Source organism: Actinia tenebrosa, unplaced genomic scaffold (genome assembly GCF_029948245.1).
Source record: "Actinia tenebrosa isolate PJP-AT-01 unplaced genomic scaffold, QUT_ActTen_1.0 PGA_scaffold0__85_contigs__length_37466705, whole genome shotgun sequence".
NCBI classification, from domain to species: domain Eukaryota; kingdom Metazoa; phylum Cnidaria; class Anthozoa; order Actiniaria; family Actiniidae; genus Actinia; species Actinia tenebrosa.
In genome coordinates this window covers 29,035,602-29,055,251 of record NW_028292569.1, presented here as the reverse complement: position 1 = coordinate 29,055,251, position 19,650 = coordinate 29,035,602, and the positions used below count along the sequence as shown (strand labels likewise).

Sequence of the window (19,650 nt, the reverse complement as noted above, 5' to 3'; positions counted from 1 at the left end):
TAGACGTAAAGAATATCGTCAAGCTTCAAGATGCACTCAACAATTCTGTGGCAGAGGTACATGACTGGGCTACATCCAATAAGCTTCCCATCAATGAGAAAAAGACAAAGACACTGATTGTTACTGGTAAAGTTCTCTCCTCTAAGATGGACTGCTCGCCAATCGTCAACATTGATGGAAATTTAATTTCCAAAGTAGATAGTGCAAAACTGTTAGGACTCGAAATTGATAAAGAACTATCTTTTTTACCGCACATTGAAAATGTATGCAAAAAGCTAGCGCAACGAATAGGAGTATTAAGGAAAATCAGGGGTTATTTGCCTCTAAAGCAGCGGCTTTTATATTACAATAGCATGATAAGGCCCGTCATAAATTACGTAGTTGTTGTTTGGACCAACTGTGATAAGGAATTATTAGGTAGGGTTGTAAGAATGCAGAAACGCGCAGCAAGAATAATTCTTAATGCTGACCAGCAATCTTCCTCAGTAGCTTCATTCAATACGCTAGGTTGGTTACCTTTTTATGACGAAGCAAAGATGAATAAATTAATCTTTGCGTTTCAGAGGTTAGAAGGCAATGTACCCTCTTACTTGGGTGGCCTTTTAAAGCGCAATTGTGATTTGCATTCTCGCACAACATGTCCTTCTTTTAAGCGTAAGACGGAGGGAGGGAGATCTTTTAGTGTAACTACATGTCAACTTTGGAACAGCTTGCCTTTATCCTTACGTCAAATTAAAACGACTCTTTGACTACCTTTAAAAGCTCTTTAAGAAATTATTTCTTAGACAATCAAAAAACTTTAAATCATTTTATAGTATAATCTAGTTCATTCTATTTTTATTTATTTTTATTTTTTCAATAGTTATTTTTATATATACTAACTTTTTTTTTCATTCAATAATACTTTATTAACTATTAGTTATAATTTATTTTTTAGTGTAGGGGTTTTTAACTTGTAGTTATAATTCTATAGTTTTTTATACACATATCTTCATAGTTTATATATTAGAGGGCCACAGGTTTGTTAGCAAATTGCTATTTAGTGCTACCCTCAGTAAATAAAGAGTTTATTATTTTTATTATTATTATTATTATTATTATTATTATTATTATTATTACCAGAAATTGTCTTGCTTCGACATGCTATGTTGATCTTTCAAGGATGGAATAATTTAGCATGATAAATGAAGGATTATGAATAATGTATTACTTACCGGCTTTCGTCTTCCGACATTGTATTGAGCAGCATACAGATCCGCTTTTGAGCCAGCAAACATTTTTGTCAGCGAACGAGTAACAGTCAACACGTCTCTTATGTCTTTGGCGGTTGCATAATACCCATAATGTTAATAATTACCGGCTGATGCAGACGTTTTACTTGCGATTTCTTTTTTTTGGCATTAATATATATGTTTAATGTTCTGTAATAAAATACCATTCGCTTCCTAACTCGATTCCTAACTCGATTCCTAACTCGATTCCCAACTCGATTCCTAACTTAACTAAATTTAAATCATGAGAAAGCACGTCGCTGAACAACCGCAGCTGTCCTGACGGAGGACGTGTGTTGTAGCTCCTGAGAGAATTCCCTTTGCGGTGACCAACGAGAGATTGTTATGATATTACCTTCAGAAAGACCTTCATGAGACCATAGGGTTATGCCTGTGGCCCTGACACAAGTCAAAATTTGGAACTTTGTCTTCAAAATACATTTTTGGGGGCGTTTTTTTCCTCGAAAGAAACTGTAAATTTTTAATTTTTGAACTTGTACCGGGAAAACACGAAAGTTGTGACGTCACAACTGTGTTTACATATCCTCATGCAAACATGGCTATCAACCAATCACAGCGTGCGTACTATTTAATCTATTTTATAAAAACTAATAGACCCTTTAACTTTGGGCGTGCTTTTTAGAATCTTGCCACACAGGTTTGTTTTAAAGTAACGAATTACCCTTATAACACGGATGTACCTTCCTACAGCGCATGCTCATTAAAGCGTTTTGCAATGGGGTAAAAAACGCCACGCTCAAGGTAAACTGATCTTGCTATAAAAATAAATTCCGCCGCGACGAATTCGGCTAACACTAAGGAGCAACGTCCTGGAGTAAAGTCAGGTACATCAGGATAGAGCTAGTGGAAGGCGGGAACCTCTTTCCTCTTTCCCTTCTTTCAAATGGAGCACAGATAGCCCACTTGAGGACTTCATGATCCTATGTAATTACAGCTTTCCATTTCTAAATTCTTTGCAAAGAAGGAACCATTAATATTAATTCATTTATGAGAGAAAATCCGTTAGTGACTCAGTGAGCGCCAGAGAGTCTGTAAAAAGGTATTAAGATTGGATAGCCGGAAAAGGAGCTTAGGAAAACCAAGATGATTATGTTTTCCAAATCATGTTTAGGGAACCGAAATGTCAATGATAATGCGAAGTCGATAATTAGTAATTGACATTCCGGTAGGTAGAAAGAAGCAGCGAAAGGATTTGTGACTACATTTTTTAGATTAGCTGTTAGTTATTTTTAAGTAACGATTGGGATGGGAAGTGCTTGTCCCAATCTTACTGATTATTAAGTAACTGGGCGCTGTCAGTAATCGACTGATAGTCCCACTTTGTAGCAGTCAAGTCTCTGTTAATTTCGATTCACCGCTCAATCTTATTTCAGTGACTGCTAGGAAACTATGTAGTCTAACTGGACGGTTTTGTGTTGTAAATTCATGACAGTTGAAATTCCTCCTAGGGAATTGTGGACTAAATAATTATTATGCTTACATTTAGTTAGCCAATGAAAATGATTGTAAGAGATGTCAATCAAGCTTCTGATTGACGTCATCTCCTTAATCTGATTAACACTAGTTAAGTGCATGTAGCACAGAATTTAGTTGAGTTGAATTTAGTGGAGTTGGATTTGGAATCGCAGAAAGTAAAGTTAAAGTTATACAACTGAAGAAATAAAGAAGAACAGAAGACCCACAAAAAGACAACGAGAATCTATGTGTCCGTAGGGAAGTAACACTTCTCTCTCGTGACATCTTAGAACTAGTCCGCCCAGCTAGAATTGTAGTCTTTCAGCAGTATCTCAGCAGTCCATTTGCTACTGATATGAGACAATGGTTTCATCTATTTCCTTGTCACAACTATGACATCTGTTCAATTTTCTAGCGCATTCCTGGCAGCACTTGTGACCACACGGTCGGAATACCACGTTGCTTGGTCTGTCGTCTTCCATGCAAATTTGACAAAATGCCAGACGCTCTAATTTATTTATTTTCTTTTCATAATCCTTTTTGACGTCTGTAAAGGACACGAGTGGAGCCTCTTTCCCTAAACATTGGAGGGAGTAAAAAATTAGTCGTTCAGATTGTCTAGCATTTTACGAAAAGAAATGAATATTCTACATTCCAACCTCTGGACTGATAAAGCAAGGGCATGTCTAACTCTCAGATCGAATTGGAGATTTAAGAAGTTATAACCCGAAGAAAACCCCTTAAATAAGGGAAAAGTCCAATAAATGATGCCACTTCGGATAATGAGACAGGAATCAAACGTTAACCTGAGACGCCAAAGGTGAAAGGCGAGTGCGAGTTTATATATATATGGATGATAACACCACTTAAGATGAAACTAAAGGTACGAAAAAGAAAACAATATAATCTAGTATGAAGAAATGAGGGCATACTTATCCCGGGAAAGTTCAGTTTAAATTCCCTGAAATTCTATTTTACCCATTTGCAAGGTAGGGCAGGAAATTCTCTCAGCTTGCTAACATCCCATGGATCGGCTACTGAGAACGTGCTGACTAAAAGATGTGCGACAGCTTAGAAACTAATCTTACGCTTAGTTACCTGAAGCAATTTTGCTAGTGATGTTTTGTTTGCATTGGAGGCAAACCTTTGCTCTCACAGAGCAACCTGTAAAAAGGAAATAGGGAACAACCTGTTAAACGTTGAAATGCAATTGAAAAATGCACAATAAAAACAAGAAGTAGAGTCACCGACATGACTATTACAGTCTACTACACAATAGGTTGAATCGAATAGCGACCACTTATTACAGGATAAATAATCGAATACTTGGCTTTTTAAGTCATTACTCAAAAACCAACATTCTTTTTAACTCTTTCGTATCATGTAATACGCTTAAATTACAACAAAAAGTTTAAGAAGTCACATGTCTGGTTCCCTGTCCTAAAACCCTATGCTATCAAAACACCTCATAATAATCATAGTACGATAACTATCATTCCGAAGAGTTGTAGTTTGTGTGGCGTCCTTTATACTTTATATTACTATTTTTCTTCTTTTTCCAAGTGCATCCAGGACTACACATGATGTGCAAATGACCATTGATTATTTTCAATTTTTGAAATAATAGACCTCTTTACTTTGGACACAATATTTTCCCATTTCTGACCACTAGCCTTTCCTTAGACTATCATTACTTTGTTTAGTATGGCTTCGCATGAGCAGAGAGTCATGAAAATGAATGCAACTGGAACAAAGAATCTTCTCCCCAAGAGAATGACATGTGGTCTGAAATGAGAAACATTACGCCCAAGGTAGAGATCGTGCACAGCATATGTAATAAATGTTTTCCCTTGACGAACCTTGGTAATGTGCGCTACACAGGACCTAACTTGAAGTTTTAGCTAAGTGTAACTCATCATTCGTAAATTATTTTTGACTTTCATTGACAGTGAAGTGCTACCAGTACATACCCTGACACACGACTTTGTGGTTGCAAGGCTTGAAAATCACATCTGCTTTGTCCTCTCTACAATAACAACACAGTTCATCCTATAAAATAAAATAAAAACACAATTTTGGATCAATATCATTGAAAAACTATAACCCTATATTATGTATTCAGAAGCTAATTGTTTTATATGCCAAACAACAGAGCTTAACTCTGAACGTGTTACCAGATATTAAAGGAAATAAACATTTTGTCTCATAACTTTGATTTCAGCCACACGAGTAGACAACTTATGCTTGCATTGTTAACAATAAAAATGGAAAAATTCCAGGCACGGAAAAAAGTCTTAATCAGATGCGCTGAAGGTTTTCTTTTCTTTCCTATTATGTAACTGCCGAACTTGGCCAGACATGAGAGTCGTAATCAAAAGCGTCTTTGGAAGTTTAATTAGCTGATTGTGACAAGTATAATCATTCAGAGCAGAAAATACCCTTTACATGAGGCTTAGGTTTCTGCTGCAGTCGTTTCAGTTCTCGGAACAAATGATTCTGTAGCTTCTATCGCCGTCTAGTATTAATTAATTACTGAATTATTTGTTCAGGCAAGACTCACTCACCTGCAAGTTAGACTTTTGTGATTCCACCATTTTTGCCTTTTCATTTGAAGAGGTGCTTATTTCTGACTCTATAATATTATTGGTATTCCTTTCGGATTCTGCAGAAGAAGTGCCTACAACATTAGATGCAGATGTGTCATCTCGTAATTCCAGGTTCGCTAACGCCATGGATATATCACCAGCAGGAGTCGCTTCAGCAGTAGATCTAGATGGGGTTGCAGGCCCAGGCGCAGTGGCTATAGCCCTTGTATCCATCGGTCTTGACGATACTGTTCCTCCTGCTGAAACAACAGCTGGAAGCTTTGATACCGGCGTAGGAGGATCAATTGGAAGAGGCTTAGTTGTACTTAACATTTTGGCATCATCAGATGACCCTATGGCACTTTTAGCTGGAATAGGTTTAGGTTCTGGAAATGAATTGGGAGGATCCTCACAAGGCTCCTTTGGAGAACCTGGTGAAGTTGGTAACAGGTTAGGATTTCCTGCAACAGGAGAGGCTATCGGTAGTGGAACAGCTGTCCTAGGCGAAGGAGCTCGAAAAGAACCTGGCACTGGTCGTGGTGGTGTAGCCAAAGCAGCTTGAGTTCCACCTTGGTATTTATTTCTTCGCCTGTAAAAAATATATTCAACTACCATTAAAAACTTATATAACAGCCCAAGTGATCTAGAAATTTATGTTTCGTGCTACCATGCTAGCAGGAGTTTTTTCTTAATGGCAAGCTAAAGTTAAACCTAGCAAAGAAATAGGCAGCGCGAAAACCAACTTTGACCTACACGCGCATCATAGCATATTGTATTACCATATAATTATAATACACTCTACAAAATTACTCGATTATGATTGCACAAGAGGAGTACAATTAAATCCCAAATTGTACTCTGTAGAGTCCCAATTAAGTTGCTTAATTTTGTTGAGTTTATCGAAAACAAAAAATTGCACAATCTTCTCGTACAATTCGGAATTTATAGAAACTCATGATGTTTTGAAATTTCTCAAATTGAACTCGAATAAAAGCTCGTCCAATTCTTGAAAACGTTCAAAATATCACTCGTACCTATAAATTCCGAATTGAACTCGATATCGCGCGATTTCCTATACAAACAGGCTATTATAAACATACACTAAGTCTTGGCGCTTGAGCATCCCCTTTAATTCTGTATCAATACAAAGGTCCAGTGGGGTCTTTCCTTGATGGTTACTGTAGTCAGATTTTGCTCCACCTTGGGTGACTAGGAAAAGTGCAATGGCTTTTTCAGCCTCGTTGCCTGCTGGAGCATCCAAACCATAAGACTGAATATCGACCTGGGATAAATAAGAAAACACAAATTGTTATTGTTTCTTTGCATTCACTCGTAATAAGATAATAATACCTAGTAACATGACAAAACGTAAGCACCATGCTGGATGATATAACGAAAGACATGGCCACCATGTTGGATGATATAACAAAAGACATGGCCACCATGTTGGATGATATAACAAAAGACATGGTCACCATGTTGGATGATATAACAAAAGACATGGCCACCATGTAGGATGATATAAGAAAGCGACATTAGCAAAAATGTTGGATGTGGCAAAATAAATGGCGCCATGTTGGTGGATATAACAATAAAACAAACATGGATGCCGCAACTTACCCCTGAGTGTACGATGCAGTGTTTCATGACAGCAACATGAAGGGGTGTGTCTCCATCTTTATCTTCCACATTGGCATCTGCTCGATGCTTAATCAAAAGTTCGATCATTTCTTTGTGACTCCTTGATACAGACAAAGCTAAAGCTGTCATGCCCTCATGGTTTCGCATATTGATGCTACAATGACCCTGAAAAAGAATATTATTGATAACACAATTATTAAAACCGATATTTGATTACAATTGAAGAAAGTTAAAAAGAGTAAATTAAAAAAGAAAAAAAACGAGGGGGAGAAATAAAGAAAAGAAAGCGCAAATCAAAGCAAGGCAAAGCAAACGAAAGTAGTTCTGAAACGAAAGCAAAGCAAACGAACGAAACGAGACGCAACGAAAGCAAAGCAAACGAACGAAACGAGACGCAACGAAAGCAAAGCAAACGAACCGAAAACAAAAGAAAACCAAGCAAAACACACAAAGGAAAGAAAAAAAGGACAAAGGAAAGAAAAAAAGGACAAAGGAAAGGAATAAAAGATTTACGACTTAAATTATATTTTTAATATTAGAAATAAAATGACATGATGAATGGACGGATGGACAGACAAAATTTACACAACAAATAATGTATTTGCACAGAAAAAAAGTTTAAAAACGTTCACGTGACCATGGTTTTAAGCACTTACTAGCATTATTGGAAAGAGTTCCACTTTAATTTTTTTTTATAATTAGTAATTTTTGTGGCTGCTGCTTCGTAGAGGCGAAGCCATTATGTCATCGAGTTGTGTAAGTAAATCCGTAACAATAGATAAACTTCGGAACCAATCACGGCTTAAATAATAAAGTCTCCCTCTTATCGAAGATTAAGCGATGCGACATCGAAGAGATGATGACAAATGGAACCTCGTAGTTGTACTTGGTCGATAGTACGGTGTCTCGGTGTAGATTGTTTAAGACAAGTAAGCCGTGTTTTCATAAAATTCAACCATATTATTCATCACATTTCATTTTGTATTTCTATACGGTAAAGTGAAGGGTTTTGTAGGTGTTATTCAAATTTAGGCCGATGTTTGGCCAATGGCTGACCTTAGATAAAAATTCAGATAAAAAAATACCAGCCTCTTCGGATAATAATTGAGCCTCTTCGAAGGATAATTGAGCTTCTTCGGAGGATAATTGAACCTCTTCGGAGAATAATTCAGCCACAAAGTGGGATTGATAGTATCTCCTTAATATTTATGCCAAATTATAGTACTTTGCACTGTTGTATTTCATACCTTGTCGTTTTTAGTGCCTACTACAAAGTAGTAGACACTATTGTCATCGAGTTGTGAAATTAACTCTGTCACGCGTATAAACTATCAAGTAAATAAACAAAGCCATTTTGTTTCAGTCACACAACAGTTGCACAATATGAATCGGCATAACACAGGTAGCCCAAATTAATCAATATCAATATTAAATATTTAGATCTTTAGATCCACATTTGCATCAAGGAGCCTGCCGATGCTAGTTTTACGTACAGCATGGTTGGTCAGTTTTCTCTTGAGGCCTTGCTGATTCTCCTTACCAAGAACCGCTTCTGTTGATTCTTTCAAGATTTTTCCAATTTCATTCTTACCGAGAGGTCTATTCAGATACCAAACTTTATCCTCTGGTTTTCGTTTGTGGTTGATGGTCAGACAAAAAGGAGCATCAGACATTAACACAGACTCTGATCGATGGCTCCTAAATGCCTTGTAAAACTCAACAGGACATCTCGATTTGTTGACATTGGCATATGCTTTTGGATTGAAAGCTCTTCGGTGCCCTCCTTCTTGGCCTGTTCGTGTCTTGCTACCTTTTTCTGTTTTCCACAACAGACATTTAGCTCCAGTTTCTGGGTCATTTTCAAGGCTCACATCTCCCCAGCTCAACTTCCGGCTCTCATCTCTAGCTCTCCAACCAAAATGTAGGGAAAGGAACCACCACAGAGCCTTTTGCAGTGCCTTTGGTTCTTCAACACTGAACTGCCCGCTCTCAAACAGTGTGTTTACCTCGGTTGCCGTCAGCTCTCTCGTTGCGTTGGGAAGATTGCCTTTTCCTTTGCCAGTGAGATCCTTTCGTTTGGCAGCAATGACGCTTCTGGACCTGGAAAACTCGTTATCCTTGAGCATATTATACGAAGAACCTTTTTCCTGGAGATAACGTTGGAAACGTCTTTGAAATCCAGTAATGCTTCCCGGTTCATACTCGCCGCCATCTTGTTTGCGGATGGAGATGAAAAATTTGCAAAGCAGTGTATTCAGCTCAGGTTCAGGTATGTCTTCCATTTTTCTGCTTTCTCCAATGGATTGACAAAATCTTTGCCAGGCTTTCATGTCACTCTTCGTTTTATACCCTGTGTTTTTGGATTTTTGGTCGTTCAAAATTTTGTTTATCATCTCTTCGTCTTCATCTTGGTTGTTGTTGTTATTGTTGTTGTTGCTGTTTTGCGACTCAAACACTGCTGTCGCATTGGCTAAATCCAAGTCGTCCTCCAGATCTTCAGGGTAATAAAACTCAGGGTTGTCATCCATGCTTAAGTACGACGAATAAAACGGATCTACTTTTTTAGTTTCAATCTCAATGTATCGATTTGGAAAAAAAATGTTTTCGCCGTAAGATTAATATACGATCGGACCGTTTAATACCGGAGAATCTAGACCAGCCCGCGATGCGATCTATCCAATCAGATTGATCGATTTGCTAGTGTCCAGGCTCTAAGATTCACGGTCATATAATAAAAACCTATACTGAAACGTTTACTTTCAATGTTCTTTTCCCCAGCAACACCGCTATTTCAATTACCTATATATCTTTCATATATCTCAATAGTTAGCTACCAACTTCCATTCCTTTCCTGTATAACAGTAATTTCTTGAGCGTCTATTTTTTTCACAAATCTAGTCAGTCTTGTTCTCACGGAATGTACGCTTACCGATAAAATCAAATGTTTGGCAATTTCATGATGGTTGTTTAATGAAACCACATGTAAAGCTGAAAATCCATCTTCTTTAGTAATATCCACTAAACCTGGAAACTTTTCTATCAATAACTTGGCTGCACTGAAAACAAATACAAAAACGGCAAATGTTTTAATGTACAAATGTATGAGGACAGAAAGATATCACATGTAAGATAGAAGAACAAGAATAAACCAATAAATCAATCAATAAACTTTTTTTAAAGAGGGTAACGTATTAACCCAGTGAGTTATCTAACATACGGCCCCTCAGTACCAGTACAGAAATGAGGGCAAAACTGGAAGCTTTTCTCCCTTTCAAATAGAGGTTTTGCACCATCACTTGCTGGCGCCCACAATACATCTCGGACTGCCTGTGGTTAGGTGGCAGAACAATAAAATCCCGCTACTCTTGGGAATTGAATTCTGTCTTATGTAAAACGATTGTATTGTTCCTGCCATCTAACATGATTGCCGTCACGTGATGGTGCAAAACCTCTATTCTAACCCAAATGCACAGAAAGTAAAGTTCAATCTTTTAGATGCCTACCCTCCCCCCCCCCCCCCCCCCTCCTACATCCGGCTAACAGAGGTTAATTGCAGGAACGAAGCTCGTTTGAATAAACTCGAATTTCCAAAGCAAAATCCAAAATGCGCAAAACAATTCGAGTAACAAGGATCTAAGTAAGTTGCGCTCGCTTAGATTTACTGGGGGAATGGATACACTTCTGTATCATCGTCAGTTTAAAAGCATTATATAACTAGCATACTACAGTATGTCAAATATATGCACACATATAAAACAGATCTTACTGTTGGCAGTTTTTCAGACAGGCCAAATGCAGTATGTTGAATCCATTTACATTACAAATAGTTGGATCCAGGTTCTTGACCTTGAGTAGAAGGGTGAATATGTTATTCTGACTGCGTAAAATTGCTTCATGTAAAGGTGTGTCTCCCAATACGTCCTATAAAAAGTAATAAAGCATTAGAAAATTGATACTGAGGAAGATTTAGTTTGGGTTTTCATGTTTCCCCATGCACTGAAGACCATGTGTTGATTACTTTCAGAATAATTTTCTTTCTTTACCATGCAGTACTGTTAAATAAATAAAAAATGATTCTCGAAAGAATCAACACTTGGTCTTCAGAGGAGAAACATCCGATTCTTTGTTTGAGCAATTCATCCCTGATATCAATGTACCTTTTCACGACTAGTTACGCCTGAAAATGTACATTGATATCGGGATGAATTGCTTAAACAAAGAATAGTCTACTTTCGAGTTCTCTGTTGCTCAGGGTTGGCCTCGATTTTGTGCAGAACATTTATGAGTTCCTGTGAAGGTACGTGGAATTTCAAAGTGTTTGCGGTACTATTGTTGAAGTTGTGCATTTTTTACTTTACTGTTGGTATTTGTGAATATTTAGACGCTGAATCGAGATCGAGAAATATTGAGAAGTCTGTTTACGAAATAGCAAGCTAAATGCACGAAAACTGACCATGATTTTACAAATACAACTCACATGACGGTCTTGTATTTCTCTATTAAAAAGCGAGGAGAGTAGCAACAGCATTTTTAGTGCCTTTTTTCGTATTTTCCAAATCCTTTTTCTCAATAAAATTCTCGGTAATTTCTCTGTAGAAACACTGGGAAATCTCTATTGTTTCGCTTCGAGCTCCATTTGTATGAAAATACTAGCAAAATATTTGCTCCCGCTCTGTTGTTTTTGATTGGTGCAAAGTATCACGCCGTCAGCGATTTTCACGTTCTGATCACGTGCACTTGTTTATTGTCACGATTAAGTAACATTTCCCGGTCGGGAAACATTAAGATTTAACCAGTGTCACGTGGTCATCTTTCAAGCAATGAGAGTGTTCCTTATATCGGAAAATGTCGTAGCTATATAACAATGCCTTATATTGCCATTCCCCGAGGAGGGGAAAGGATCCAGAATAGGTCTCAAGTGCCTTCTACTTTGTGTATCTCGCAACAATTTTATGGACGAAACGAGTTGCATGCAACATTGTAACATCGTAACATAGTTTCTTGAAACATGCTACAGTGCTTTTTGGGAATCGATTTTAACGAGAACTTTCCAATGCCTCAAGCATGAAATAATCTCTAAGAGCAATGACTAACTACATGTTAAACCTCCCCTTTCATCGTCTCAGAAAACTCTTGGAAATGAGGAACAGAGCATCTCCGAGGACGAAACCTATGGGAGCTGAAACTCACAACGGACTTTATAAGTTCTTGATGGGGAAAGTAAGGTGAAGGCGGTGAGAAGAGGCATGTCTTCCTGGTTCCACTAGAAAATCTAACCTTCAGCACATTTACATAACTTTATCCATGACAATTATCTAAGTTCCTAAGCTATCATGGAAGGGGGTAAGCACAACAGAGCTTGGCTCCAAATTAAGTACACCCTATCAAAAATCTAAATGATAATAACAACAACAAAATACGAATAATGATAAACTTTAATTGAAAAAATCGAGTGAAATATTTTTTTTTAGATTTTCAAGTATAATTCGTACCTGGCAATTGACATCACAATACTTAGATTGTACCAGAGCGACCACACCTGCTTCATTGCCTCTTTGAACAGCTAGATGGAGAGGTGTTACCTGGGTTCGGTCCAAATCGGTTGGATTCACTTTAGCATTAGCAGAAAGCATGACTACAACACAAACACCGGTTTCGTCACTGAAATGACAAGAATGAAATGAATTACTAAATTGGTTAGTAATCGATGTAATGCGCATGTGTGCTATTCTGTTAGCTGCTTTATTTACTTCACAATACGACCACCCTATAACTAGGAAGTATCTAAAATAAACGAGGAGGTCAAAAAAGGGGGGAGATAGGTAAACGGACGTACGGACGAATGGGTGGGTGAATAAATGGATGGTTGGTTGCATAGATGGGAGGGTGGATGGATGGTTGGGTGGATGGACTGCGTACATATAGCGTGCTAATCTTATAAACAATGCAATTCAAAAGGCTTATATTCTTCCTTCGAACAAATAACGTATAATAGAACTCACCCATAAGCAGCGTGGTGCAATGCTGTGTAACCTTGTTCATCCTATGTCAAAAATTACAGTTTTAAATGAAATAGTGCATGTGGGTAAATGTTAAAAGATGCAAGGTTGTAAGACGTTGAACCATAATTACCCTTAGTTCTTTGTCAGCTCCGTTTTCCAGTAGATAAGACACAATCTCAGATTTTCCTTGATGACAGGCCACTTGCAAGGGCGTCTTGTTACTGGCAAATTTTTGATTTACCTAGACAAGAGTGTAGTAATGGTTAAGCAAAGCAAGTAAGTATAAAATATAAGGACAGACAAGGGTAGAAAGAAAGGAAGGAAGGAAGGAAGGAAGGAAGGAAGGAAGGAATGAAGGAAGGGAGAAAGGAAGAAAAGATTTAAAGTTGACTTGTGTGCAGAGGTTCAAGAGAGTGGTGTTATGTCAAGTATAAAAAAAGAAAATTGTCCTACCAAGGCTTTGTTGTTACCGATGATCTGCTTGACTTGCTCCAAGTTTCCAGCAGTAGTAGCAACAAAAAGTTCAACTGAACCGGCTTCTGAACTGGAAGCGTTTGCCACTCCTTCAAGCATAGCGTGAAACAGAAGTTCTACAAGAAAAGTGCACTCGTTCAGTCACCATTTTCTGTTATAATCTCTACAAACATCATATTAAATAAGGAAACCAAAAGCATGGGTGACGTAGAGGTGGAAGTGCTCACCTCTCACCAATGCGACCCTGATTCGATTCTCGAACTCAATGTCTTACATGAGTAGAGTTATACTTTATGCAAACTGACCTAAGGCAGTTGTAGAGCTGGAAGAAGGATCTTCATGTCCAGCAGGCGTTCTCTCTTCTTCTTTGGACTCCAAAATAAGAGCATCTGGATTAAAAACCCAAACACGATCCTCGATGCTAACCACCATATCTCCGTTATCAACAACTCGAATCACTTTACCAGCTTTACCTAATACCTGGAAAACATATGTAATATATTATAATCGAGTGAGAGGTCCATACCGTAGGTATACGCCACTCCTATATAGAATTCCCTTTGAGAGAAAGTTTCCGGAGGAATCTAGGGGAGGGGTCTTCAAGATTTTGGACAGCCGATCTTTTCGGTCGGTGTCAATAAGGCAAAAATACTAAACACAGCCTGCTCCTTTAATTGTAAGAATTAAAAATTTTCGAGCTCAGTGCTCGCTAATTTATAAAGCAAAACCATTAACGATAAGATGCATTTACATCTTTCCAGCTTTATGCAATATATTGCATGCTTGGTATGCTTTCAACTTTATGCAAATTTTTCCATCCAGTAAAATAATTCCGTGCGTGCATCGCCAACATGGTACATTTATTTTCCCAGCTTGGTGCAAAACATGCATTCTTGGTAAGCTAGCCTTGTTCCATGCGCAAAAGGTAAGCTTTTAGGAGCTCTTTTTATTACATATTAACTCGGTGCCCAGGTCTACTCTATACCCTTTGTTATTTCGATATAGCATTTGGAAATTAAATCCCTTGATTGTGCAAGATCTATGTCAAACGTCTGTCTTGCTAATTCAAATATTTTTTGGTATATTACATACATTTTCCATTGCATTATTCCAGCCTCCATGACCTTCTTGTAGGTTCATCACTGTTTCTTTGTTACCGGCAACTCTGACTTTGTCTCCAGTTCGCAAATTTATAGTTACCTTATGAGAGAAGAAGAGCAATGAAAAAATCAGCATTGTACCTTACAAAGTGCTTCGGGATGAAATACCCAATTGGATAATCCATACTGGACATGGACATCACCGCCTTCATTAATACGGCAAACCTTACCTACTTTTCCGATTACCTTGAAAAACAAAACACGAAATGAGAGGTTACTACATTGAGAGGGGAAAGCCGCCCTTTGCAGGAAGCCCACTAACAGGAGATAAAGAAGAAATAGAGACGAATGACTAGGGAGGAAATAAAGCTAGTTCGAAGAGTGTCATCTTATGGGTTTGGAACATGAAACCGGTTGTGAAAACTTTGCAAACTCACTTTTTGCATTGCATCTACCCATCCCCCATGACCTTCCGCCAACTGCTTCAGTGTTTCAACGTCCAGTTCCGTTTTCACCATGTCTCCTTCTCGCAATTCATTCCCTCCTGACCTCGGCATATTAATCGTAGATACCACAGGGAGATGGTCTTTATAGTAACATAGCCCATTTGCAGCTTTGACTGGGCATAAATCCATCTATAAAAGAATTATTATTACGATAACAATTAGAAAACAACAAATCCGACGTACAACTGCTTTTCTTTCGCAAAGGTACGGTACGCAAACAGATCCAAATGCACAACTAACTTACAGATCGAGCTGGAATTTACCGGCGTTTGCATTGCTACTCGGCCACCCCAGACAAAAATCGCGACGTGCACTTTGCAATAGACTGCCGTCAATCAAACACGTTGACGCCATTTACACGCGTGTGTAATTCAAAAGGCGCCAAAACTTCGGTCGATTGTTTACAAGTATTATGAGCCACACTCACCGGGCCTAGCCGGGCCGATCCAAACGCGTGTAAATGACGTCAACTTGTTTGATTGACGGCAGTCTATTGCAAAGTGCACGTCGCGATTTTTGTCTGGGGTGGCCGCGTAGCAATGCAAACGCCGGTAAGGGGTTGAGTTTTGGGGTTAGGGAAGCGAAGTATCCGGAAAAAGGAGAAACGCAACAACCTCTATTCACATTTGATGCCGAGCCCAATGGAACCCGAGATCCCTGCGGAGAAAAGCGAGAGGTCTACTGCTACGCCACCCTTAATTCACAAATGTACACTTACTTTGCCTTCATATCCAACTCTGTGTTTGATTTCAATAGAGTTACCCCAGTTTACAAGGACTGCACTCCTGGGTGTATTTTCCCATGCAGTTAGCCCTACTACTTTTCCAACCTTTGAGCCTAAGTCATTGTCTAATGTCCAGTCCCGTCCTTGTTTTACTAGGGCACCAGGGAATATTCCAGTGGCGCGAATCTTTTTCTCAGCAGCGTCAGAGCGCTTTCCAACATTGGTTCTGAAAAATCAATAATATTTTAAAGGTTCGTTTCTCCTAGTTATTTTGTCTAAGAACCTTGCTGTGTTGGTATGAGTTAACCGTTCTCCTGATTACGTAGCAACACCCCTCCCACCCACCTACCCACCGCATCGAAGAATTAATAGGAATTGCTTCCGAACCGGATGGACATGTTAGTTCGGTCATATGATGTGAAATGGATGGGTTTGCAATATTGTAATAAAATCAGCCTATGCAGCTACACTGATAAAACCGTTTAATTTAACGCAAAACAATTGCGCTGTTCCTTTTCTTGGATGAAGAACATGTTGCAATATTTTCCGCCATTTTGGATTATCGTTGGAGGTGATTATCGTATGATAGTGTGAGTTTCTCGACCAATCAGCGCGCGAGATTTTCAATAATCCCTTGTGTATTTTTACGCCTTATATGGCGTGCTCTACTTTGCAGCCGTCATTAGGTTCGGTCCCAGATTCTCCCGGGCCCTGTTTTTACTGAATATAGAAATATAAACCAGAATGAATCATGTTTACCAAACTGAAACCAGCCGTATGGTTGCCATGAAACCCTTCTATTGGCAAAAGATATACTAATTCAAGACTCCATGCAATATCATATACTTTGTACTTTGGTATTTATCACTCACCCATTGGTTTTGTCGTTCGATATATGAAAACGCATAAATGCATGGTTTTTTTCATGCACATCATTCATGTAGCAAACATTACACAAGTCGAAGTCGTGACATACTGTGCAGTGCCATCGTATTCCTGTGATGACCGAGGTCATGCATCCATCACAAGTAAAAGCGTTAAACACAACTCCTACAAACCAAGATAAAAAATAGAGATTTATAATATATATAAAATGCTGTATGGGCACACGAAGATGCACATTTTATTTGCCAATTAGCCTGAAGCGAGATGACGTTTTATCCCCGTCTCTAGACCATAATCCTTTTCACATTGCTTTTTTTTTAAATTATGACTATTGTTCTTGTATTCTCTAAGAAATCAAAAATTTTATTATGAAAGAATTTTAAAAACTATAACGGGGGTAAAACGTCATCTCGCTTCAGGCTTATTGGAAGACATTTTTCGGTAAGACAAAATAAAATAAAAATCCTTCTTCTTGTCGTGACGATAATGATAAAATATTTTCAATCAAGATGTACGAGTTGTGAAAGATAATAATGACAACGATGATACGAGGATGAAAGCCATGGCAACGGGTGATGTCTTCTCGTGTTCAGCGCTGTAGTTGCTCTCTTCCTATTGGTTGATTTTAGGAAGTATGCATGGCAATGAGCGATATCTCAGTCGTGAAAGATAAATGTGGGGAATAAGAGTTTTATTCGCAAGAGGACTGATCCCAAACTTTATTCGACATCTATGAAATGAAGTAGTGCAGCATACTTATTACAAGCTCAAAATTCAGTAAGAGGTGGAAAGGCTGATGACCACTTCGAGTTGCTTAGGATATAGTTTTGGGAGACGAGATAAAGAGGATTTTCGAAGTCTAATAGATGCATAATCATATTTGCTACATGTAATAATAGAGTCTGTCTTTCGGTCGAGTGTCGAGGGTCTAGGGTAGTAAGTCGAGGGTCGGAAGTCTTGCCACACGACCATACGTTTCTTTGTATTAATCATACCGCTTTTAAAAACATTTTACAGTTCCAAAATATTGAACATATTATTCTCAAATCTTCAGTAGTACTAAATAAGACATTCTCTTTCGATTCCTGGAGTCGGTTTGCTTGTAGCTTAAAATTTTTTAATGCTAATGAGGAAAAAACGTAAATAAAGATCGGCCTATATCAAAATCGGAACAATAATAAAGGAAGACCAATTTATAACTAGGAACTAGTTTAATGAAAATGTTTGGGGATAAATACGAAAAATAAAGAAAAATAGACTTCTGTGCCTATAAGCTTATTTATCTTGAAGAATCGAAAGGCATTGATCGACCAAGCAAGGAATTATTAGCATCAATGGTTTTTCATTGTTATAAGTTTGAAACAATCTGAGAATATCTCACATAGCTACTAGAAGAGAAGAGTGTCTCAAGAACTTTTGAAATTATCTCAATTTTTTCTCTCGACTGCTTACAAAATGAAGTCGATAAACGAAGCAAAGCGACCGAACAGAACTAAATATTGACTTCCGCCTTGGGTTTGAATTAATCAAGCAATCCGAGTCTGATGTATATGCACGAAAATATGTAGTTCCAAGGTAAAGTAAGTTATGACAGTTACAATGTAATGGTTTCTCTGATTAATTACAGCAGAAATATGACACATCTGAAGGTATACAATGGTATACTATACTATACTACATATATACGTGAAACACATAAATATTATAAACAAATAAATGTACCCGCTGAAGAGGAATCAAAGACTCGTAAATCGTAGCAGTCATTAAATCCAGTCCTGTAATTAGCTTGCTTCCCATTATCCCAACACACCATAACAGATTTCGACGGCAATTTTTTACCACCTACAAACTTTTGTAGGTCAACAATTGTCCCAACACCTCCTTCTCCTCCATCTTGGTCGCCCCATTTCCAGTCTGGTCCTCGAACAACTCGACATCCTAGAATCATGATTGTTAGAATACTCTCATTCAAGCCAAAGATTTTACATCTGCGACGTTTAAATAACTAGATTCGTCGATAGAAAGCGATGAAACATGGGTTAAAAAAGCAAACTTCAAGCTGAAAGCTTAGAATTCCAAGAAAATGTTCAGTATAAAAGAAAACCGTTTTGACCCAGACAGAACTTCGAGGTAATCACGTGATGATGTCACAAAATCGTTCATAACATCACGGAAGACACAGAGCAAATACGAGGGATGGATAGTTGAAGTGAAACTAGAAAAGAGACTTAGCAAAATATTCTTGTTGTTTCGTTTCATCATATTTCAGTAATTAGTAATGGTGCATGATATGATATGAGAATTCTTCGTTTTAGTTCTTTTAAATCGTTATATTATGCTGGCGCTATCCAGATGTTCCTGAATTGTGCATTATTCAACGAAGGGAATAACGAATGTAACTTTGTTTTATATAAAAATTAAAATTAGAGTGCAAACAATGAAATATTAGTTATACTAACTTACACTATTTTATGCTAATTCTATTGTTTTCTTTTGTTTAATTTGCACTATTTTGAACAGTTTAGTAATTAGTGTTTCACGGATATTTTGTTTGCACTCTATAAATAAAAAATGTAAATTGATAACTCAATTTATTTATTTATTTATTTATTTATTTATTTTATTATTATTATCATTATTATTATGGCAGTATGTACTTCTGGATGCCCAGACCTAAGCTCTTAAGGTGCTTCAACTCTTATAGTCATCATCATCATCATCATCATCATCATCATCGTCAATCATCATCATCTTCATCGTCGTCGTCATCATCACCACCATCATCAATCATCATCAACATCATCATCAATCATCATCATCATCATCATCATCATCGTCATCGTCATCGTCATCGTCATCGTCATCGTCATCGTCATCGTCATCGTCATCGTCATCGTCATCGTCATCGTCATCGTCATCGTCATCAATCATCATCATCATCACCATCATCATCATCTTCATCATCGTCATCGTCATCGTCATCGTC

General features: G+C 37.9%; 2 protein-coding genes across 6 annotated transcripts; both read right to left on the bottom strand.

The window, feature by feature from the left end:
* Positions 1–1,361: 1,361 nt before the first annotated feature.
* LOC116307755 (uncharacterized) lies at positions 1,362–18,797 on the bottom strand. 5 transcript variants are annotated; one of them, XM_089039259.1, is made up of 19 exons: positions 18,387–18,797; positions 16,652–16,829; positions 15,774–16,005; positions 14,987–15,184; positions 14,691–14,795; positions 14,542–14,649; positions 13,755–13,929; positions 13,429–13,565; positions 13,106–13,216; positions 12,976–13,016; positions 12,466–12,634; positions 10,740–10,894; positions 9,903–10,029; positions 6,953–7,138; positions 6,433–6,614; positions 5,312–5,921; positions 4,718–4,796; positions 3,846–3,911; positions 1,362–3,324 (listed from the first exon to the last, which is right to left on the bottom strand). In XM_089039259.1, the coding sequence occupies exons 1-19, from the start codon at positions 18,610–18,612 to the stop codon at positions 3,095–3,097; spliced, it is 3,315 nt and encodes a 1,104-aa protein (XP_088895385.1). In that variant the 5' UTR covers positions 18,613–18,797; the 3' UTR covers positions 1,362–3,094. The 5 variants fall into 5 exon arrangements, 4 of the variants coding, with proteins under 4 accessions (XP_088895385.1, XP_088895392.1, XP_031573917.2 ...); XR_016121574.1 differs by having other exon boundaries at positions 3,195–3,324; positions 3,726–3,911; XM_089039271.1 differs by having other exon boundaries at positions 3,201–3,324; positions 3,836–3,911.
* On the bottom strand, positions 7,583–9,890 carry LOC148914025 (uncharacterized protein KIAA1958-like). Its single transcript, XM_089039296.1, has one exon. The coding sequence runs from the start codon at positions 9,499–9,501 to the stop codon at positions 8,410–8,412; it is 1,092 nt and encodes a 363-aa protein (XP_088895422.1). The 5' UTR covers positions 9,502–9,890; the 3' UTR covers positions 7,583–8,409.
* Positions 18,798–19,650: the final 853 nt, after the last annotated feature.

Bases quoted from the DNA above. Each gene is read 5' to 3' on its own strand.
- LOC148914025 (XM_089039296.1), bottom strand. From the start codon at position 9,501: ATGGATGACAACCCTGAGTTTTATTACCCTGAAGATCTGGAGGACGAC.
- LOC116307755 (XM_089039259.1), bottom strand. From the start codon at position 18,612: ATGATTCTAGGATGTCGAGTTGTTCGAGGACCAGACTGGAAATGGGGC. The intron at 16,830-18,386 runs GTACATTTATTT...CTTGGTTTGTAG, and splicing joins CTTTGATTCCTCTTCAGCGG to GAGTTGTGTTTAACGCTTTT. The intron at 12,635-12,975 runs GTGAGTTCTATT...TTGTCATTTCAG, and splicing joins TTGCACCACGCTGCTTATGG to TGACGAAACCGGTGTTTGTG.